Here is a 23213-nt window from a genome sequence, read left to right as displayed (position 1 = left end):
CCACTGTTGCCTCAGTTGCGGGTGCCTACACTGAGACAGGGACATAAGCCCCAGAAAACACACTACAGGAGCTGTACCCTGAACAAGAAGGCAGTCCTCCCCAGCCCCCTGGAGCTCACAGGAGCACTGAGGCCCTTGCCTGTGAGCCCAGATCCACCCTGGTCCATTCCACAGGGTGACTCACTCAGCCTGCCCGACCCCTGTTGACCAGTTCAAGGCTGGAGCCTTGTTTTCACCCCTTCTCTGTCTGCAATGCCAAAGAATTCAGTTACAATTTGTTTTTTTGTTGTTGTTGGAGACTGGATCTCACTCTGTTGCCCAGGTTGGAGTGCAGTGGCTCAATCACAACTCACTGTAGCCTCCGCCTCCCAGGCTCAGGCATCCACCTACCTCAGCTTCCTGAGTAGCTGGGTCTATGGGCGTGAGCCACCACGCCTGGCCCGCAATGTCCTTTTTTTCTGAGATGGAGTCTTGCTGTCACCCAGTCTGGTGTATACTGGTGTGATCTTGCCTCACTGCAACATCCACCTTCTGGGTTCAAGTGATTCTCCTGCCTCAGTCTCCCAAATAGCTGAGGCTAAAGGTGTATGCCACCACGCCCGGCTAATTTTTGTATTTTTAGTAGAGACAGGGTTTCATCGTGTTGGGCAGGCTGGTCTCGAACTCCTGACCTTAGGTGATCCACCCGCCTCAGCCTCCCAAGCTGCTGGGATTACAGGTATGAGCCACTGCGCCCAGTCTGGCAATTTACCAGGTTTTTTGTTTGTTTTTGTGTGGGTTTTTTTGTTTGTTTGTTTGTTTTTGAGACAGAGTGTGGCTCTGGCACCCAGGCTGGAGTGCAGTAGCACGATCTCGGCTCACTGCAACCTCTACTTCCCGGGTTCAAGCGATTCTCCTGTCTCAGCCTCCTGAGTAGCTGAGATTACAGGTGCGCACTACCATGCCCAGCTAATTTTTACTTTTAGGAGAGACGGGGTTTCCCCATGCTGGCCAGGCCGATCTTGAACTCCTTACCGCGTGATCCATCTGCTTCAGCCTCCAAAAGTGCTGGGATTACAGGCGTGGGCCACCGTGCCTGGCTGCAATTTAGTCTTTTTTTTTTTTTTTTTTTTTTTTTTTAGATGGAGTCTTGCTCTGTCACCAGGCTGGAGTGCAGTGGCACAATCTCACCTCACTGCAACCTCCACCACCTGGGGTCAAGCGATTCTCCTGCCTCAGCCTCCGAGTAGCTGGGACTACAGGTGTGCGCCACCACACACAGCTAATTTTTGTATTTTTAGTAGAGACAGGGTTTCACCATGTTGGCCAGGATGGTCTCGATCTCTTGACCCCATGATCCACCCGCCTCGGCCTCCCAAAGTGCTGGGATTACAGGCGTGAGCCACTGCACCCAGTCAACAATTTACTCTTAAGTGTACTCTACCTCGTGGGTCTTCAGAGGCCCTGGATTGGTGTCTCATCTCTCAAGGTTTCACCCCACGTGGGAGTGGGCAGGAACTGGAAAGAGCCCCCCTGCCAGACCTCTGACACTCGTAGTGTACTCAGAGCTTCACCTCCCAGCCCAGACCTGCAAATTAAGCCAGAGGAGAATTTCAAACCTAGCCTGACCCCTTCACACTGAGTCCCAGGTGCCACAGCAGCACAGACCCAAATGCCTTAGCTCCTCTGCTGCCAGTGTCTGACATCACATCAATTTGCGTCCAGCAACCACTGAAACCAGCAATGTGAGAAGCCCAGAGAGTACTTAAAACTCTCTCCAGCTCCTCTCCCTCCTTCCATCCGAGCCTGGCCCACTGCTCGGTGGCTGAGCCAGAAAGGGATGGGAGTGGAGAAGGGGTCTTCAGGCTGAGCTGCGTGGCGGCGACTGTTGCATTGTCTGCTCTGAGGAGCAGAAAAGGAGAGGGAGAGGCACAAATGGGGCGGGGCTGACTTGGGGCCTTTATTTTCTAGGCTCACCACTGCCCTCTCCCTGTGAGAAGCAGCCGGAAGGGATTGTCCTTCCTGTGCTGCAGGAAGAGAAGCTGAGAAACTCAGCTATGAGACCTGACCAGACCATCCCAGGACCACACCCAGACATACAGGCCAAAGCTGGGGTCCCTGAGAAGGCCTCTTGCCTCCTAGAGCTTCATTGCTTTCCCCTGCTAGAACACTTGAGGAAGCTTTGAGGGAACAAGAAGCAGACTGAATTCTGGCTTTCAGTAAGGACAGTTAGACTCTATGGCTGGACACAGTGTCTCACTCCTGTAATCCCAGCACTTTGGGCATGTTGCTTGAGCCCAAGAGTTCGAGACCAGCAGGGCAACATGGTGAAACCCTGTCTCTAAATAATACAAAAATTAGCCAGGCATGTTGGCACACACCTATAGTCCTAGCTATGTAGGAGACTGAGGTGGGAGGATCGCTTGAGCCATGATCACACCATTGCACTCCAGCCTGGGCCACACAGCAAGACCCCATCTCAAATTACATATGTATTATATATATAATTTGATATATAATATATATGATGTATACATAAATATAAAATATATATATAATGTATATATAAATATGTATATGCACACATATATATTTGTAAGGCCAAAATTTTCAGAGAAAACTAGGACCCCCATTATATAAATTAACCCCCAAGTTGCCTTTGCCCACCCAGGAACTTTTCCTTGACAGCCTTATAAAGCGAAGTGGACAGAAATCAAATCTTGAGGCCCCCAACTTGCTTCCCCATCATACTGAGAGTAAACCCAGAATTGCAACTGAGCCAGGGTTCAAATTCCCCGGGATTGACCATGGAATCCTAAGCCTTTCACTTGGCTTAAGGGATCCTGAATGGGCAGTTCCCCAACGCCCAGTCTGGCAGAACCCAATGCTAACCCTCTCAGGAGAGACTCCTTCCTCATACAGGTACTTTTTAAAGCATGAGAGCAAGCACATCATCAGAGATAACTGGGCGCACCAAGAAACAACATTGCAAGAGAAACAATGAGCAATAGCGACAGATCATGCAGTCTTCCAGCGCTGGAATTGTTAGCCAGACATCATAAAATAACCGTACTTACCAAATTTAACGAAATAAGAAGTCATGGTGGGACAGATGCAAAGAACAGGAAACTGTATAAAGTGATGTTGCCAACTTACTCTATCTGGTAAACCCAATAGAGTATCTGAAAATTACAAATAGAAGCATCTAGGCTGGCTGCAAGGCTCATGCCTGTAATCCCAGCACTTTGGGAGGGATCAAGCAGAGGGATTGCTTGAGCCCAGGGGTTCAAGGCCAGCCAGGGCAACAAAAAATACAAAAACTAGCCGGGTGTGGTGGCAAGTGCCTGTAGTCCCATCTACTCAGGAGGCTGAGATGGGAGGATCACTTGAGGCCAGGAGGCGGAGGTTGCAGTGAGCCAAGATCAAGCCACTGTGCTCCAGCCTGGGCGACATAGTGAGACCCTGTCTCAAAAAAAGGTAAAATATGAGCTTGTAAGTTTAAAAGTAGATGGACTGGTTTAGTGGCAAATTACGGAACATGAAAGAGAGAATGCGGGAACCAAAAACTGGCTCAGAAGAAAGTATTCAGAATACAACCCAGAAAGACAAGTTCAGGGAAGACACTGAAGACAGAGGAAGAAGCCGCAAGGAGAATGAGAAGGTGTTCCGTGCATTTAACTGATTTCACAGAAACAGAAAAGAGCAAGTGAGGCAGAAGCAAAACTTGAAGATATAATGGTTGCTGGCTGGGCATGATGGTTGCTGGCCGGGCGTGGTGGCTAACACCTGTGATCTCAGCACTTTGGGAGGCCAAGGTGGCCAGATCACCTGAGGTCAGGAGTTCCAGACCAGCCTAGACAACATGGTGAAACCCCATCTCTAATAAAAATACAAATATTAGCCAGGCGTGGTGGCACTTGCCTGTAATCCCAGCTGCGTGGGAGGCTGAGGCAGAATCATTTGAACCCGGGAGGCAGAGGTTGCAGTAAGCTTAGATTGTGCCACTGCACTCCAGCCTGGGCAAAAGAGCAAGACTCTGTCTCAAAAAAAAAAAAAAAAAAAAAAAAAAAAAAAAAGAGCATGATGGTGAAGTGCAAACAAAAGCAGAGAATTTGCCACCAACATTTTCTCACCAAAAACTGTGTGCCTCAAGCAGAAGAAACCCAGTACTAGATGGAACAATTTGAGATGCAAGAAGGAATAATGAGCTAAAGAGGTCAATGTGCAGCTCACCTAAGTAGACATTGTCTGTTTGTAAATACGGTTTTGTGGGAACCCAACCACACTCATTTGCTTACATACTGTCTGTAGTGGCAGAGTTCAGTGGAGTCTTCCCTTGGTATCCACAGGGATTGGTTCCAGGACACCTGGGGTACCAAAATCCATAGATGCTCAAGTGCCTCATATAAAATGGCACAGCATATGATCTACGCACATCCTCCTGTATACTTTTTTTTTTTTGAGACAGTCTTGTCTGTCACCCAGGCTGGAGTGCAGTGACAGACTCGGCTCACTGCAACCTTCGTCTCCCAGATTCAAGCGATTATCCTGCCTCAGCCTCCTGAGTCACTGGGATTACAGGTATATGCCACCATGCCCAGCTAATTTTTCTATTTTTAGTAGAGATGGCGTTTCACCATATTGGCCAGTCTGGTCTCGATCTCCTGACCTCATGATCTGCCCGCCTTGGCCTCTGAAAGTGCTGGGATTACAGGCGTGAGCCACCATGCCCGGCCGCTCCCATATACTTTTTAAATTTCTATTTTTTTTTTTTTAATAGAGATGGGATCTTGCCATGTTGCCAAGGCTGGTCTTGAACTCCTGGGCGGAAGCAATCCTCCTGCCTTGGCCTCCCAAAGTGCAGAATTACAGGTGTGAGCCACCACACCCAACCCTCCCATATACTTGAAATAATCGAATCATTTCTAGATAACTTATAGTACCTAATAGAAAATAAATACTACGTAAATAGTTGTTTCACTGTATTGCTGCTTGGTGTTTTGTTTTGTTTTGTTTTGTTTTGTTTTCTGAGACAGTCCAACTCTGTAGCCCAGGCTGGAGTACAGTGGCCCCAATCTCAGCTCACTGCAACCTTCACCTCACTGGTTCAAGCGATTATTGTGCCTCAGCCACCTGAATAGCTGGAATTACAGGCACGCACTACCACCTGGCTAATTTTTGTATTTTTAGCAGAGACGGAGTTTTGCTATGTTGACCGAGCTGATCTTGAACTCCTGACCTCAGGTGATCTGCCCTCATTGGCCCTTCAAAGTGCTGGGATTACAAGCATGAGCCACCACACCTACCCAGTGCTGTTATGTGTTGTTGTTGTTGTTGTTGTTGTTGTTGTTGTTGTTGCTGTTTTTCAAATATTTTCTATCTGAGGTTGATTGAATCTGAGGATGTGAAACCTGCAAATACAAAGGGCTGACTGTGGTCATGACAGAGACTTGTGTAACCTACAGAGCTGAGGGTATTTATGGGAAATATTTGCTTAAACAATATGATCCTGAATGACCAGTGAGTCAATGAAGAAATTAAGAAGGAAATTGAACATTTTCTTCAAATAATTCTGAGTAGCGCTGTACACAGCAAATGTCAGGGGTCTTCTTTCTGTTTGGGTTCTTTTTTCAGATGTTCAGCCTCAGGGAGCTTTCTGGCAGGATAATGAGACAAGATCTATCTTTTGGCCGGGCATGGTGGCTCACACCTGTAATCCCAGGACTTTGGGAAGATGAGGCAGGTGGATCACTCGAGGTCAGGAATTCAAGACCAGCCTGGCCAACATGGTGAAACCCCGTCTCTACTAAAAACACAAAAATTAGCGAGGCTTGGTGGTGTAGCAGGACGAGCCGCAGACAAAACTCCTCAGACACCGGATTAAAGAAGGAAGAGGTTTTTTATTCAGCCGGGAGCGTCGGCAGACTTGCGTCTTAAGAGCCGAGCTCCCCAAGAAAGAAATACTTGGCCTTTTTAAAGGCTTACAACTTTAAGGGGTCCATGTGAAAGGGTCGTGATAAATCGAGCAAGCGTGGGAAACGTGACTAGGGGCTACATGCATCAGCTAACAAAAAGTTTTACAATGCTTTTTTCATACAGTATCTGGAATTTACAGATAACACAAGTAGTTTAGGCCAGGGGTTGATGTTATTATTATTACTTTGTTTAACTCCTAGGGCCGGGTGGTGGTGCTAAGGTTGTCTGGCTATTTATCTTACTTTTGTTTCTTTCTCTCTTTCCTCCTGTCTTGTGAACTAGGCAAGGTGGGGGGAGGAGGGCAGCAGGAGTAGTAGTGGTCTCCTTCCTTAGTGGCAGGTGCCTGTATTCCCAGCTACTCGGGAGGCTGAGGCAGGAGAATCACTTCAACCCAGGAGGCTAAGGTTGCAGTGAGCCGAGATTGTGTCACTGCACTTCAGCCTGGGTGACAGAGAAGGCTCTGTCTCAGGGAAAAAAAAAAAAAAAACTGGCCAGGTGCAGTGGCTCACGCCTGTAATCCTGACACTTTGGGAGGCTAAGGCAGGCAGATCACCTGAGGTTGGGGCTTCGAGACCAGCCTGACCAACATGGAGAAACCCCATCTCTACTAAAAATACAAAATTTGCCGGGCATGGTGGCGCATGCCTGTAATCCCAGCTATTCTGGAGGCTGAGGCAGGAGAATGACTTGGACCTGGGAAGCAGAGGTTGCGGTGAGCCGAGATCACACTATTGCACTCCAGTCTGGGCGACAGAGTGAAACTCTGTCTCAAAAAAAAAAAAAAAAAAAAAAAAAAAAAAAAAATCCATCTTTCTCCAAAGCCAGCAATACAGTGATGTTCCAGTATCTCATGACCCATTATATGGGGTTTGATTGCCTCCTAGGGTGAATGCAGGCAGTCCTGAGGCTGACAGTACATTTATCCAGCTGACCAAGCAGCTCATTCCCATATACCATTGAAAAGCCGGCCGGGTGCCGTGGCTCACGCCTATAATCTCAGCACTTTGGGAGGCTGAGGCAGGTGGATCACCTGAGGTCGGGGGTTCAAGACCAGCCTGGCCAACACGGTGAAACCTCATCTCTGCTAAAAATACAAAAATTAGCCAGGTGTGGTGGCGGGCGCCTGTAATTTCAGCTACTGGGGAGGCTGAGGCAGGAGAATTGCTTGAACATGGGAGGCGGAGGCTGCCAGTGCTCATTTATTTTTACATAAACACACTCTTTGAGGTTGAAGCAAATCTGACTGATTTTCAATGTGAAACTAATATATAAAAACTGTACTTGGAGTTATTTCTAAACAGAACTAACATCAGAATCATCTATTTTGGAAAAATCTGATTCATCAGATGAATCTTCAGCTAACAACTGTTGGAGAACAGTGTTAACGAAATGCATAGGAATGCTACATTTTCTACGATTTGACATTTTCAGCAATCAAGAATTAATTTTTTCTGTCAATGGAAATGCCAACACTAAAAACGGAATGCTATAAATAGAATGATGTCTTTCATTTCCAAAGTCGATATACTAGAACGATGCAAAAATAATAAAAGCGAGATATTTCATAGCAAAGTTATCTTGGGGTAAATGCTGCAGCCACAAGCACCACCAGCGTATTCTCAGGGCAAAGATACCAGTAACCTGCTTGTTGATTTAAAGGTCCAGCACCCCCCGTCTCTACTAAAAAATACAAAAAACTAGCCGGGTGAGGTGGCGGGCACCTGTAGTCCCAGCTACTTGGGAGTCTGAGGCAGGAGAATGGCATAAACCCGGGAGACGGAGCTTGCAGTGAGCTGAGATCCGGCCACTGCACTCCAGCCTGGGCGACAGAGCGAGACTCCGTCTCAAAAAATAAAATAAAATAAAATAAAATAAAATAAAATAAAATAAAATAAAATAAAGGTCCAGCACCTTCTCTCTGAAGCCCAAGAATGACTTGAGGACAAGGAAGCCATGTTTTTGCTCAATTCCAGGCTGAAGTTACAGGTCTGAGGAAAGAACAAGGTGCATATAAATGGAACCCATGTCTTGAAGGACATCAGAAAAGGAACTTTCTTTTTTTTTTTTTTTTTTTTGAGACGGAGTCTCACGCTGTTGCCCAGGCTGGAGTGCAGTGGCGCGATCTCGGCTCACTTCAAGCTCCGCCTCCTGGGTTCACGCCATTCTCCTGCCTCAGCCTCCTGAGTAGCTGGGACTACAGGCGCCCGCCACCGCGCCCGGCTAATTTTTTTTGTATTTTTAGTAGAGACGGGGTTTCACTGTGGTCTCGATCTCCTGACCTTGTGATCCGCCCGCCTCGGCCTCCCAAAGTGCTGGGATTACAGGCTTGAGCCACCGCGCCCGGCCAGAAAAGGAACTTTCAAGTCCTTTCTTGTACAACCTAACTGTTCAAGTTAGCGCACCATCATTTTAGTCTTCCTAATGGAGCTGCTTTTTTTTTTTTTTTTTTTTTGAGATGGAGTCTCGCCCTTATTGCCCAGGCTGGAGTGCAATGGCATGATCTCAGCTTGCCACAACCTCCACCTCCTGGGTTCAAGCAATTGTCCTGCCTCAGCCTCCCCAGTAGCTGAGATTACAGGTGCCCGCCACCACACCTGGCTAATTTTTGTATTTTTAGTAGAGACAGGGTTTCACCAAGTTGGGCAACTTGGTATGGCAGTTTGCCTAATGCTGGATTTCCTAGCCCAAGGAAGCATCATTCAAAGAGCCAAATTTATCAGCATACTTGAAGGAATTTTCTTGCCAGATACACCCCACTGAGGGAAACTTGAATGAATAGCTTGCTGGGGTTGGATTTTATTTATTTATTTATTTATTTATTTATTTATTTATTTGAGTCGGAGTCTCGCTCTGTCACCCAGGCTGGAGTGCAATGGCGCTATCTTCAGCTCACTGCAACCTCCACCTCCCGGGTTCAAGCAATTCTCTTGCCTCAGCCTCCTGAGTAGCTGAGATTACAGGCGCCCGCCACCGTGCCCAGCTAATTTTTGTATTTTTATTAGAGACGGGGTTTCACCATATTGGCCAGGCTGGTCTCTTGGCCAGGCTGGTCTCGAACTCCTGACCTCGTGATCCGACTGCCTTGGCCTCTTGGCCTCCCGGCCTCCCAAAGTGCTGGGATTACAGGCGTGAGCCACCGCACCCAGCCTTATTTATGTATTAATTTAGAGATAGAGTCTGGCTCTGTCACCCAGGCTGCAGTGCAGTGGTGCAATCTCGGCTCACGGCAACCTCCGCCTCCCAGGTTAAAGTGATTCTCCTGTCTCAGCCTCCAAAGTATCTGGTATTACAGGCGTGTACTACCATGCCCAGCTAATTTTTGTATTTTTAGTAGAGACAAGGTTTCACCATGTTGGCCAGGCTGGTACTGAACTCCTGACCTCAGGGGATTCACCTGCCTCAGCCTCCCAAAGTGCTGAGATTACAGGTGTGAGCCACCACGCCCAGCCCCTATTTTATTTTTTTGAGACAGGGCCTTGCTCTGCCGCCCAGGCTGGAGTGCAGTGGTGTGATTGTTGCTCACTGCAGCCTTGACCTGCTGGCCTCAAGTGATCCTCCCAAATCAGCCTCCCAAATATCTGGGACCACAGGTGTGCACCACCACATGCTGCTAATTTTTGTATTTTTGGTAGCAATAAGGTTTTCCTGCGTAGTCCAGGCTGGTCTCGAACTCCTGGGCTCAAGTGATACTCCCGCCTGGGCCTTCCAAAGTGCTGGGATTGCAGGCGTGTGCCACCGCACCCGGCCGTGTATTACTTTTTTTTTTCCTCACTGCAAGCTCCGCCTCCCGGATTTACGCCACTCTCCTGCCTCAGCCTCCCAAGCAACTGGGACTACAGGTGCCCGCCACCTTGCCCGGCTAGTTTTTTTTGTATTTTTTAGTAGAGACGGGGTTTCACTGTGGTCTCGATCTCCTGACCTTGTGATCCGCCCGCCTCGGCCTCCCAAAGTGCTGGGATTACAAGCTTGAGCCACCGCACCCGGCCCGTGTATTACTTTTATGGGTTCATATATATGTCCATATAAATATAAATATTGAAAGAAATATTCTTTAAAAAATTCTATCAGGCCGGGCGCGGTGGCTCAAGCCTGTAATCCCAGCACTTTGGGAGGCCGAGGCGGGCGGATCACAAGGTCAGGAGATCGAGACCACAGTGAAACCCCGTCTCTACTAAAAATACAAAAAATTAGCCGGGCACGGTGGCGGGCGCCTGTAGTCCTAGCTACTCAGGAGGCTGAGGCAGGAGAATGGCGTGAACCCAGGAGGCGGAGCTTGCAGTGAGCCGAGATCGCGCCACTGCACTCCAGCCTGGGCAACAGCGTGAGACTCCGTCTCAAAAAATAAATAAATAAATAAATAAATAAATAAATAAATAAATAAATAAATAATAAAAAATTCTATCAATAGATATTTCTTCTTTTCTTTTATTTTCTTTCTTTCTTTTTTTTTTCGGAGACAGAGTCTCACTCTGTTGTCCAGGCTGTAGTGCAGTGGCGTGATCTTGGCTCACTGTAACCCCTGCCCTGTCTCCCAGGTTCAAGTGATTCTTCCCAATGCTCAGGGGGACTCATTAAAGCAACCTTTCATAATTGCCTGTTCTGAGCAACACGTAAACATTGTCCTTGAAGAACTACCGCATGGCAGCCGCCCTGGGCCTGGCTGGCAGCTCAAGGATGTGAGTAACCTGGAACTTCTTCGACTGGGCCCCCCCTGGGGAGGGCATGGAGCCCAAGATTTGGTACCATAATTACTTGCGAGGCTTTCAAATTCCATGACAAAACGCAAATGCAAAGCCCTGGCTCCAGCAGCAGGCAGCTGAAAGGGATTACCTTGACCCTGTTGCGTGCTCCAGTATAGGAACTGCTGGATTCTAACCAGGGCTCTCCCATGCCCGGCTCTATAAACTTTCTCTATATTTTGCATTGTTTCCCTGAGGGTAGGAGATTCCCGTAAGTTGGGTCAAAGGGCAGGGAGTTTTCCGTGGTTCTCATTCGGTCCTGCTGCTGCCTTCCAGACGGATCAGCTGCCAGGGTGGCCCCGGCCATGTCAGCGCAGTAGGCGGTCAGGGCGCAGTTGGGGCAGCCGGCAGGGCAGAAGGGACGGGAGCTTGACCCGGGTTCTGATGGGCAGAGGGAGCCCGGGCAGGGGTGGGGGCAGCGTGCGGGCAGGCGAGGAGGGGAGAGAGCCAGGCAGTCAGGCAGAATTGAAGTGACTGGAGAAAAGCCGAAGGGCCGTGTCTGCCTGAGGCTGGAGACCACCCCAGGTCCACACAGTCCGCTGGGTGCCGGCACCGCTTGGAGCCGCAGGGAAAGCCAAGCACCGCTCTTTCTAGAGCCTTCTTTTTTTCCTATTGTTAGGGAATTCACGACGTCACACTTGTTTTCAAGTGAAAAGAGTTGTGTAGGCCACGAAAATCACGTGACTTGAAAGCTGACCCTGAGAGGCCTCAAAATAAATTCTGGTTTGCTGTGAAAGCCTCGGGTTATAGCGCTTAACTCCCCCCTCCACTGCCCCCCGAAAGTTTTATTCTCCTCTGCTTTTAGGGTGGGGTGTGGCGTAAACAACAGCTTGAGCAGCTCTGAGGGGGAGGGTGTTAGAGATCAGGCAGGTGGAGAAGGCAAGAGTTTTCAAGGATGTCGAAATAGTTTGAGGCGCCCCGTCCCATTATAAAAGTGATACGAGAGACAGCAAGAACGTGCTTCTGGACAGAAAACAGACTCTAAGGAAAGGTAGCCAGAGGTTCACGCTGGATCCTGCGGTCTTCCCTGTCTGCGCCTCTGTGCCTCTCTTGCCCTTACAAGGCGCATGGATCAACTTTGGAACAGGTTCTAATTCCGCCCCAGATCCATCTGCGTCTTCCCACGCCTCTGACCTCAGGGCGCAAGCGCAGCCCCAGCCCTCCAAGCCTAGGTAGGCAGGGTTCTCCCATCCGAGAAAGGGCCGAGGGGAGGCTTCCAGGGCGGAACCGACGCGGCCCCTCCCACTCCGCGGGCGGTGGGTTCAGCCTGAACGTACTGCGGAGGCGGGGCCGACGAGGGATCCAGGGACCGGGCAGGTTCAGGCCCCTCCCATCAGGCGGCCAGGGCGAGCGGTAGAGGCGGGTCTGGAGGCGGGGCCTGCGTGGAGCCAGACGGCGCGGCTGCTACCGGGGGCGGGGCCGACGGGCTGTGGCCCCGCCCTTGGCCGCCATTGCCGGGCCTGCCTGGCCGCTCTGCGCAGCGACCTTGCCTCCTCTTGCCCGGCGGAGCGGGTCAGCGGGCCTGACAGGGAGCCTTCCTGACCGAGCCCACGTCTCCCCACGGCCAGACAAGTCTCCGGCCCGGCCCGCGTCGCCAGTCCCCAGGCTTGGAGGAACGGCCCGAGCCCAGGAGAACCACATCTACGTCCCAGCCCCGGAGGCTCCTGTGGGCAAGATCGTGAGCCAACGGGTTCCTGAGGCCCCTCCTGGCCAGGCAGGGTTTCTCCGCGCGTTTCCGAGGAGCCCTGCCTGGCCGGGCGGCTGGACAAACAGGTCGTAGCACCGATCGCGCCCGCCCCCAGCAGGGGTCCTGCACAGGCTTGTCCCTGACCCCCACCCAAACCCGTTCTTCCGCTTTCCCCCCAAACAGTGCACTTGCCGGCGGTCCCAACCCAGCAGGAGGAGAGTGGACATGAGGTTGGCAGGTGGGTGGCTTCCGCAGCGAACGGGAGGGAGTTGAAAAGGGCACCTGGATGGAGGCCCAGCGTCCCGACATCTGTGTCTGGAGAGGCGCGAGTGGACCACTGGGTTTGGTTTTGGAAATTTCGGAGGACTCTGTACAAACACTCATTCCTTGACCTTAAGCAAATCCTTTCACCTCTGAGGACATCAGCTCCCCGAGCTATGACAGGAGGATTAGTATAGTCAGTATCTCCCAATGCAGGTAGTAGACCAGCTGCTTTTTGGAAAATGAGTGGTGAGAGAGAGGAGGTGGGGAGTCCAGGTGGAGAGGCGTGATCTTAGAGGGGAAGTGACAAAAGTGGCTGTGGGCTTCGACATGAACCCGATGACAGCCCTACTGTCACCTGGACAACTAAGATGAAGATCCTTGGGGAGGGATAGGTTGGGGCGGGGTGGAGAGTGGAAAGAACTCAGGAATTGAACTTCAGACTTGCTAAGGTGGTAACTTTGTGGACATATCCAAGTGGAGCTGGCCAGTGAGGAACCAGCTGGCAGGGAGTGGTTTCAAGAGAGGCCACAGCTGGAACTAGAAAATAGGAAGTCATTGACACATGGTGGTTAATTAAAGAGCTGGGAGTAGATGACATCATCTAAAAAGACACTACAGGCTGGGCGCGGTGACTCACACCTGTAATCCCAGCAGTTTGGGAGGCCGAGGCGGGCAGATCACTTGAAGTCAGGAGTTTGAGACCAGCCTGGCCAACATGGTGAATCCCCATCTCTACTTAAAAAATACAAAAAAATGGCCGGGCGCGGTGGCTCAAGCCTGTAATCCCAGCACTTTGGGAGGCCGAGGCGGGCGGATCACGAGGTCAGGAGATCGAGACCATCCTGGCTGACACGGTGAAACCCCGTCTCTACTAAAAAATACAAAAAACTAGCCGGGCGAGGTGGCGGGCGCCTGTAGTCCCAGCTACTGGGGAGGCTGAGGCAGGAGAATGGCGTGAACCCGGGAGGCGGAGCTTGCAGTGAGCTGAGATCCGGCCACTGCACTCCAGCCTGGGCGGCAGAGCGAGACTCCGTCTCAAAAAAAAAAAAAAAAAAAAAATACAAAAAAATTAGCAGGGCGTGGTGGTGGGTGCTTGTAATCCCAGCTACCCGGGAGGCTGAGGTTGCAGTGAGCCGAGATTGTGCCACTGCACACTCCAGCCTGGGCGACAGAGCGAGACTCCGTCTCAAAAAAATAAAAAGACAGCTGGGCGCAGTGGCTTACGCCTGTTATCTCAACACTTTGGGAGGCCAAAGCGGGTTGATCACCTGAGGTTAAGAGTTCAAGACCGGCCGGGCGCGGTGGCTCAAGCCTGTAATCTCAGCACTTTGGGAGGCCGAGACGGGCGGATCACGAGGTCAGGAGATCGAGACCATCCTGGCTAACACGGTGAAACCCCGTCTCTACTAAAAAATACAAAAAACTAGCCGGGCGAGGTGGCGGGCGCCTGTAGTCCCAGCTACTTGGGAGGCTGAGGCAGGAGAATGGCGTAAACCCGGGAGGCGGAGCTTGCAGTGAGCTGAGATCCGGCCACTGCACTCCAGCCCGGGCAACAGAGCGAGACTCCGTCTCAAAAAAAAAAAAAAAGTTCAAGACCAGCCAACATGGTGAAACCCCATCTCTACTAAAAATACAAAAATTAGCCGGGCGTGTTGGCGGGTGCCTGTAATCCCAGCTGCTCGGGAGGCTGAGGCAGGAGAATCGCTTGAACCCAGGAGGCGAAGGTTGCAGTGAGCCGAGATTGTGCCATTGCATTCCAGCCTGGGGGACAAGAGCAAGACTCCATCTCAAAAAATTAAAAAAAAAAAAAGACACTACAGGTAGGGACCAGAAGGCAGCCTGAGATGGAAGCCTGGGAAAGTCCAGCTTTTAAGGGGAGGGTAGAGGAGACGATCTAACTAAGGAGAATGAGGAGTGTCCAGAGAGATCGGGTCGGGAGAGTGTGCTGTCCTGAAAGCCAGCAGAGAAGTGAGTGCTTCTGTGAGGAGGACATGGGCAGCCCACTGAGAGGTCAAGGAAGATGGGGGCTGACAGGTGACCAGGGGTGGTGACACCACAAAGGTCATCAGCGGCCTTGGCAACAAGCTGATTTGGTGGGGTGGTGGAAGCCAGGCCAGACTGGAGTAGGGTGGGAGGGAGTAGGAGGTGAGATGATGGAATGAGTATAGATGACTTTTGAGGGGGTTGACAGGGAAAAGAAAGGTTAGGGGAAAGAGGATGGGGATGTGGTTTTGAAGAAGAGTGTTTGCTTTCTTAACATTGGAGATGTTGAAAATACAGGAGAAAGAGCGAGCTAGAGAGAGTGATCACTATTACAAGAAATCAGAGAAGGCTGGGGAGCTTGCAATCCAGGTCCCAGCAGATGACGGAACTGTTTTTTTTGTTTGTTTGTTTGTTTTTGAGACAGTCTTGCTCTGTCATCAGGCTGGACTGCAGTGGCATGATCTTGGCTCACTTTAACCTCTGCCACCCAGGTTCAAGTGATTCTCCTGCCTCAGCCTCCTGAGTAGCTGCAATTACAGGCGCGCGCCACCATGCCCGGCTAATTTTTGTATTTTCAGTAGAGGCGGGGTTTCACCATGTTTTTCAGGCTGGTCTCGAACACCTGACCTCGTGATCTACCCGCCTCGGCCTCCCAAAGTGCTGGGATTACAGGCGTGAGCTACTGCGCCTGGCTGGGACTGATCTTAAAAGGGAGTAGGGGCCGGGCGCGGTGGCTCAAGCCTGTAATCCCAGCACTTTGGGAGGCCGAGACGGGCGGATCACGAGGTCAGGAGATCGAGACCATCCTGGCTAACAAGGTGAAACCCCGTCTCTACTAAAAATACAAAAAACTAGCCGGGCGCGGTGGCGGGCGTCTGTAGTCCCAGCTACTCGGGAGGCTGAGGCAGGAGAATGGCATGAACCCGGGAGGTGGAGCTTGCAGTGAGCTGAGATCCGGCCACTGCACTCCAGCCTGGGTGACAGAGTGAGACTCTGTCTCAAAAAAAAAAAAAAAAAAAAAGGGAGTAGGGACCCTTCTCCCTCAACAGGAGGAAAGGAGGGGCAGGTGGGTACCCAAATATATTGGTGGTTTCAGAGGCAGGAAGTTGAGGGGGTTCTTGGAAAGAGGGATGGAGCCCTTCTCGAGCAGAGAGTCCCCTCTCAGACCCGCCAGGGAGAACCAAACCCAGCAGCCTTAGGATTTGAACTCAGTTTCCTCTTTCCACCTGCCAGGGAGCTCAAGTCTCCCTCTCAGGCCTGGTGGAAGGCAACAGCTCTCCACCTCTTTGTCCTCCATCTTCCCAAGTGGCAGGGGAGATCCAGTCATGCAAGGCTATGGGGTCATTCTGGAGTTCGCTGGTATCTGAGGTGACCCCACCCCGCATCTGTCCTGCCTGCAGGCCCTCTCCGCATTGTGGCCCTAGTCGTCAGTGTGGGTCTCACATGGATCGTGGTCAGCATCCTCCTGGGTGGGCCTGGCAGTGGCTTTCCTCGCATCCAGCAACTCTTCACCAGTGAGTGTGGGACCCCGCCTTATCCTTCTCTGGAGGCCACCAAGGTGGCCACATGGGCGTGTGGTTGAGGCTTGGGGTTGGGGGTTGACTTGGGTTTTCTATCTCATCCCTGGCAGGCTACCTTTGGCTGTCCCCAGTCTGTCTCCTGACATCAGGCACAGCCTCCCCCACCACCCAGTTGCTTCATCTAGGAAAGCCAATACCCGATCACTAGAATTCTGTGCCCAACTGGAGTCAGTAGGGCCAGAGTAAGGGGCAGGGAGCTTCCACTGAACATGGGGAGTGATGCCCGGGTTGCTCCCTGTAGGCTCTGAAATGGAGAGGGGACTCTACACCTTGTTGACTGGTAATAGGTCACCTAAGTACTTTTTTATTTGTTTGATTGAGACAGTGTCTCACTTTGTCTCCCAGGCTGGAGTGCAGTGGTGCGATCTCGGTTCACTGCAACCTCTACCTCCTGGGTTCAAGTGATTCTAGTGCCTCAGCCTCCCGAGTAGCTGAGACTACAGGTGTGCACCACCAAACCCGGCTAATTATTATTATTATTGTGTTTTTAGTAGAGATGGGTTTTCACCATGTTGCCCAGGCTGGTCTCAAACTCCTGGGCTCAAGCAATCTACCCGCCTCGGCCTCCAAAAGTGCTACAGGCATGAGCCACTATGCCCGGCCAGGTCATCTAAGTACTTTTTCTAATCCGTTTCCCCCTGTTCCTGGAGTAGGGAGTTTTTCATCTGAACATGACTTACACTTGAGCGGGAAGCATGCCAAGGTCAGCCTGGCTTAGCCCCCAGCCCCTGAGCCTGACTGCCTGTGTCTACACTTCACGGTGTAAGGAGGGCCAGGCTGCCCTGCCGCAGGCCCTGGGAGGCTCCACACTAACAGAAACCACTCTGTATCCACAGGTCCAGAGAGCTCGGTGACTGCAGGTAAGGCCCCTGTCACCTCCCTTCCCTTTGTGATGCCCCTGCCTGCTCCCAGTCCTGTAGGGCTTCTGTTTTCCATTTATTCCTCCCAAAACCAGCTATCGCGGTTCACGGGGGCTGCTCACCACTGGAAACCTAGAAACCGAGTGACTTCCTGCCTGAACGTGATAGTGGGCCGGCCTAGGATAGGTACTCCCACTTGCAAAAGGGCAACTTGGAAGGAAGAAAGAGGTCACCAGTCCCAAGCAAGCCCAAAGCCCAGCAGGGCAAAATTCATTTGGTTTCAAGGCCTGAGGGGAATCAGGAATCCTCTGTGACCTGAGATTCTTTTTTCTGGGCCTGCCAGAATGACCCCATGCTCTGAAACAGGAGACAGCCCCACCCTCGGGACCACCCTTCCGTCCCTTCATCTCATCTCCACCCCCTTCACTCCAGGTCAGCAGTGTTTCTGCTGGTATACGATTCTCAAGAGCCTTGTTGGTCAAGCTATAAAGCCAGAGTTTTCCTACAGACGCTTCCTAGATAACCCCATCTTCATTGCAGATTTCTGCTGAAAGGGTTGAGTGGACCCACAAGTCACATACCTCAGCTCTGGGACAAACGCTTGAACAGCCTTGCTCTTCTCTCCAGGGGACACTTTTGCAGTTTTTGTAACATGATTAGGCCGAGAATTTTCCACATCTTTGCTTTCTGGCTCCTTTGTGCTCAACAGTTTCTTCCTCATGTCTCTCCTCTTACATTTTACTATAAGCAGCAAGGAGAAGTCAGGCTATGCTTTCAACACTTTGCTTGGAAATCTCCTCAGCTGAATATCCAAGTTCAGCACTCAGCACTTACACATTCTCCTTTCCACAAAACACTAGAACACATTCAACCAAGGTCTTTTTTCTTTTTTTTTTTGAGACGGAGTCTTGCTCTGTCACCCAGGCTGGAGTGCAGTAGAGGAATCCTGGCTCACTGCAACCTCTGCCTCCCGGGTTCAAGCTGTTCTCCCACCTCAGCCTCCTGATTAGCTGGGATTACAGGCACCTGCCACCACACCCAACTAATTTTCGTATTTAGTAGAAATGAGGTTTCACCATGTTAGTCAGGCTGGTCTCAAACTCCTGACCTCAAGTGATCCTCCCACCTCAGCCTCCCAAAGTGCTGGGATTATAGGTGTGAGCCATCACGCCTGGGCCAAGTTCCTTTATAACAAGCATCAGCTTTCCTCCAGTGCCCAATAATTGAAAAACATGTCCCTCATTTTCCTCTGAGGCTTAACCAAAAGCACCTTTTTTTTTCTTTTTCTTTTTTTGTAGAGACAGAGGTCTCGCTCTGTTGCCCAGGCTGGAGTGCAGTGATATCATCCCAGTGCACTGTAACCTCAAACTCCTGGGCTCAGGCGACCCTCTCACCTCAGTCTCCCAAGTAGCTGCGACTACAGGCCTGTGCTACCACACACAGCTAATGTTTTATTTTTTATTATTTATTTTTTGAATGTTTTGAGACAGGGTCTTGCTCTCTCACCCAGACTGGAGGGCAGTGGTGCAATCATAGCTCAAGTGATTCTCCTGCCTCAGCCTCCTGAGTAGCTGGGATTACAGGCATGCACCACCACAGCTAGCTTATTTTGTATTTTTTGTAGAGATGGGGTCTCACTATGTTGCCCAGGCTGGTCTTGATCACCTGGCCTCAAGTGATGCTCCTGCCTTGGCCTCCCAAGGTGCTGGGATCACATGCGTGAATCACCACACCCAACCCAAAAGCACCTTTAACATTCATGTTTCTAGCAACGTTCTGTTCATGATGATGTTTGTATTCTCTAAGACCACAGAGGCTGTGTCTATTGCTCTCCCCTCCTCTCACCAGAATTACCTTTAACATCCATACTCCTACCAACAGTCTCTTAAAGGCAATCCAGACCTTTTCTAACATGTACCTCAAACTTCTACAGCCTTGATGTGGTTTAAATGTTGTCTCCAAAACTCATGTTGAAATATGTCAATGTGTTGGTCTTGAGAGCAGGACCTTTTTGAGGTAGTTAGGTCATGAGGGCTCTGCCCTCATGAATGGATGAATGCCATTATTATGGGTAAGTTAATTACCTTGAAGTTCAGCCCCCTTTTTTTCTGTGTCTCATATGCTTGCTTCCGCCTTCCACCTTTCTGCCATGGGATGACCCTTACCAGATGCCAGCGCCATGCTTTTGGACTTCCCAGCCTCCAGAATCATGAGCCAAATGAATCTGTTGTCTTTATAAATTACCCAGTCTGTGGTATTCTGTTATGGCCACAGCAAATGGACTAAGACAGGCCTCTACTGACTACCCAGTTCCAAAGCCATTTCCACATTTTTAGGTATTTGTTACCTAAGCATGACACTTCCTGGTGCCAAAACCTGTATCCATTTCCTGGAACTGCCATTTCAACTGGGTGGCTTAAACAACAGAAATGGATTCTCTCCCCATTCTGAAAACCAGAAGTCTGAAATCAAGGTGTCACCAGGGCGGCACTCACTCTGAAAGTTCTACAGGAGGGTCCTTCTGACCTCCCCAGGTTCCAGTGGCCCCAGGCATACCTTGGCCTCTGGCTGTATCACTCCTGTCTCTTCCTCCAGTGTCCCATGGCTGTCTTCCCTCTGTGTGTCTTTGTCACTTCCGTTCTTTTTTTTTTTTTTTTTTTTTTTTTGAGACGGAGTCTTGCTCTGTCGCCCGGGCTGGAGTGCAGTGGCCGAATCTCTCAGCTCACTGCAAGCTCCGCCTCCTAGGTTTAGGCCATTCTCCTGCCTCAGCCTCCTGAGTAGCTGGGACTACAGGCGCCTGCCACCTCGCCCGGCTAGTTTTTTGTATTTTTTAGTAGAGACGGGGTTTCACTGTGTTAGCCAGGATGGTCTCGATCTCCTGACCTCGTGATCCGCCCGTCTCGGCCTCCCAAAGTGCTGGGATTACAGGCTTGAGCCACCGCGCCCGGCCGACACTTCCGTTCTTACGAGGACATCAGTCATGTTGCATTAAGGCCCCACCTACTCCAATATGACCCCATCTGAATTCATTTCTCTGCAAAGGCCTATTTGCAAACATCACATTCTGAAGTACCAGAGATTAGAACTTCAACATATCTTGAGGGGACATAATTCAACCCATAAGGGAAGCCATCCTGCTGCAGTCCTCCCAACCAACCCCCATCAAAATCGGGAGACAGGCTGCACCCCCTGCCACACTACCCCCTGCCACACTGCCTTTGCTATGGTTGGCCTCATCCATGCAGCTAGGTCCCCAGCCTGACTTACTTCACCCCTGCTTTGTTCCTGGCTGTGCAGTGGCCCAGGCCAGCCCTCAGCATCCTTTCTTTTCTCCCACCAGTAACAGAAAATCCTTCTGTCTTGGGTCCCTGTGGCCTCACCAGTAGGACATAGAGTATGGAAGTGTCCCCAGCCTTGGCCTGAGCCACATCCCCCTATTTGTTCCCTGCTCTGCGGTCACTTGTTCTACCATGTGTGCTGGTCCTGACCTCCCCTTCAGATCTCAGGTGACCTCAGGGCCAGGCCCATGGGTAACACCTGCTATCCCTGCCCAGCGCCACGGGCCAGGAGGTACAAGTGCGGCCTGCCCCAGCCATGTCCTGAGGAGCACCTGGCCTTCCGTGTGGTCAGCGGGGCCGCCAACGTCATTGGGCCCAAGATCTGCCTTGAGGACAAGATGTGAGCTCCCTGGGGTGAATGGGGATCAGGGAGGGAGTGGGGGATCCAGGGCCGGGTCTGCAAGGGAGAGTGGAGCAGATGTGCCCATGTGGGATCTCCCCATCCCCCGCCCCTAACTAGGCTGATGAGCAGTGTCAAGGACAACGTGGGCCGTGGGCTGAACATCGCCCTGGTGAACGGTGAGGCCCCTGGCTGAGTGTGGCCTGCCGCCCTCCTTCCCTGCTCCCTCCCCAGGAGACCTCTGGGTGTTTGCCCTCCCTTCCCCTCCCCTTCAGGATCTCCCAGGGAGGCCCAGGAAGGAGTCTGTGCAAAGCCGAAGGCTCCACAGAGGAGTGACCCAATGAACAAAAAGGCACGATGGCAAAAAATAAAGCACTGGGGAGGGTTCTGGGAGGTCGAGGGTGCTTCATGGAACCCCCAGAGGGCCTCAAATGCCAGACAGAGGCACCATGGCTTGGGGTGGGATGCAGCTGCCTGAACAAATGAATGAATATTGGGGGACCGTTTGAAAGCTTCCAGAAGGGCTGCCCCCCCGTTGCTGCCCGCCTGCCGTGCCCTGAGGCTGGCCTGGCTCACCCAGCAGGGCCCTCCCTCCTGACACAGGGGTCAGCGGCGAGCTCATCGAGGCCCGGGCCTTTGACATGTGGGCCGGAGGTGAGTTATAGCGCAGCATCTTGCATTTTGACTGCAGCAAAATGACCTGGGCAGCTTCCCCTGAGACACTGCTCTCTCTCTCTGTCTGTACTTGGGGCTTCTCAGTCACCTCCTTGGTTTCGGAAATGACAGGGGCATCACCAGCTTGGTTTAGAGGCTGTGGGAGGTCATGGGGATGCCTCAGCTTCCTATACCAGTCTGTCCCTTGGTGGGGCATGTCCCAGGGCAATCCCTACTTCTGTTTCCTTGTTTGGAGAACAGGGGCTGGTGGGAGGGTGCTCAGTGGTACCTGATGACCCCTGTTCCGTGGCATCTGCCCCCCGCCAGATGTCAACGACCTGTTGAAGTTTATTCGGCCACTGCACGAAGGCACCCTGGTGTTCGTGGCATCCTACGACGACCCAGCCACCAAGTAAGTACTTGGGGAGGCCAGCCTCGGCCTTGCCCTTCTGCAGCGACAGCTGACACCTCTTCCTCCCATGCTGCAGGATGAATGAAGAGACCAGAAAGCTCTTCAGCGAGCTGGGTAGCAGGAACGCCAAGGAGCTGGCCTTCCGGGATAGCTGGGTGTTTGTGGGGGCCAAGGGTGTGCAGAACAAGAGCCCCTTTGAGCAGGTATGGTGGGTGCTTGGCATCATCCCCACCAGCACAGGGCAGCCCGTCGCCCCTTCTGCCTACATGCCACGCGGCTCCCCGACTGCTCACGCCCCAGCAGGGGACCATCCCCAGTCCAGCTATGAGGGGTGGGCCAGCACAGCTGGTGCCATGTTTCCCTGGGGTGGGTGGAGGGGCCGAGTGCCCTGAGAGTGCACTGTTGGCCAGCACAGCACAGGTGACTGAAAGCCTGGGCCCTGGTCCACTCCTGTCCCCTGTCCCTGAGGGCCAAGGTCATGACTTTCTGCTCCCCTCCCCGCAGCACGTGAAGAACAGTAAGCACACCAACAAGTACGAAGGCTGGCCCGAGGCACTGGAGATGGAAGGTTGCATCCCGCGGAGAAGCACGGCCAGCTAGCACGGCCAGCGCCAGGACCAGGCCGAGGGAGGCCAGGCCAAGGGAGGCACGCGCGCTGCCAGGTGGACGGAGGCCGAGGCCCACACCCCACGCCTGGGCAGGAGTGCTCTGTGGCCCCAACACATTGGGGCTCTGAGGCAGTGACCAGAATGTGGTCTCAAGGTGGTGGAGGATATGGGGGCTGCAGGGGCTAGCTCTGCCGCACTTTGTCACGGGAGCCCAGGGTACCCGCCTCCTTTTCGTAACACTGTTCCCCCGGTCAGCCCATCTAGCCCTGTCCTCCTCCATTCTTCACACCATCTCCGTCCCCATCCTGAGTCCTGGAGCAGCCCTGGGTGCCCGCCCCTCACTGTGCAACTCTGGGAGCAGCCCCCGGCAGGTTGGGACATCTTCCAGAACCTCTCCCTTCTGGAAGCACCCTCTGCACTGCGGGCTAAACATGTTTCCAGTGTGATTCCTTCCAGTGAGCCAAACCCGGTGGCTGCTTCATGAGCAGGCTGGCCCGGGGTGGTAAAGCAGCTGGAGCCTGATCATGGTCCCATCCGTAGTTTGTCAGGGGGCCCACCTTCTAGATGACCCCTTAATAAAGTGATGGCCCCACAGAAGAAATGCCTTCAGATGCTGTTGTCAGTGCGGAGTCAGGGGTGATGGTGTCCTCTGGGGTGTGGGAGGACAGATTCCAGAGTCTTAACCAACCTGCTCCCACAGCCCTAGCAGACAGCCTTTTGTCTCAAGGGCTCCTGTCACCAACAGGCCCTGCTGTGACTGAGATGTGACTCAAGCAGTGATCAGAGCAGCCCC

The 23213-nt window shown here is 51.9% G+C and overlaps 1 protein-coding gene across 7 annotated transcripts; it reads left to right on the top strand.

The window, feature by feature from the left end:
• The first annotated feature begins 12134 nt into the window (after nucleotides 1-12134).
• FAM3A (FAM3 metabolism regulating signaling molecule A) lies at nucleotides 12135-23021 on the top strand. Of its 7 annotated transcripts, XM_015128489.3 has the most exons (10): nucleotides 12135-12467; nucleotides 12565-12619; nucleotides 16029-16142; nucleotides 17045-17068; nucleotides 20623-20746; nucleotides 20867-20925; nucleotides 21350-21400; nucleotides 21728-21812; nucleotides 21889-22015; nucleotides 22317-23021. In XM_015128489.3, exons 2-10 carry the CDS (start codon nucleotides 12607-12609, stop codon nucleotides 22410-22412), a joined length of 693 nt encoding a protein of 230 aa, XP_014983975.1. In that variant the 5' UTR covers nucleotides 12135-12467; nucleotides 12565-12606; the 3' UTR covers nucleotides 22413-23021.
• The last annotated feature ends 192 nt before the right edge of the window (nucleotides 23022-23213 follow it).

This window comes from Macaca mulatta, chromosome X, assembly GCF_049350105.2.
Source record: "Macaca mulatta isolate MMU2019108-1 chromosome X, T2T-MMU8v2.0, whole genome shotgun sequence".
In the NCBI taxonomy this organism is placed as follows: Eukaryota; Metazoa; Chordata; class Mammalia; order Primates; family Cercopithecidae; genus Macaca; species Macaca mulatta.
This window is presented reverse-complemented; position numbering and strand designations above follow the sequence as displayed.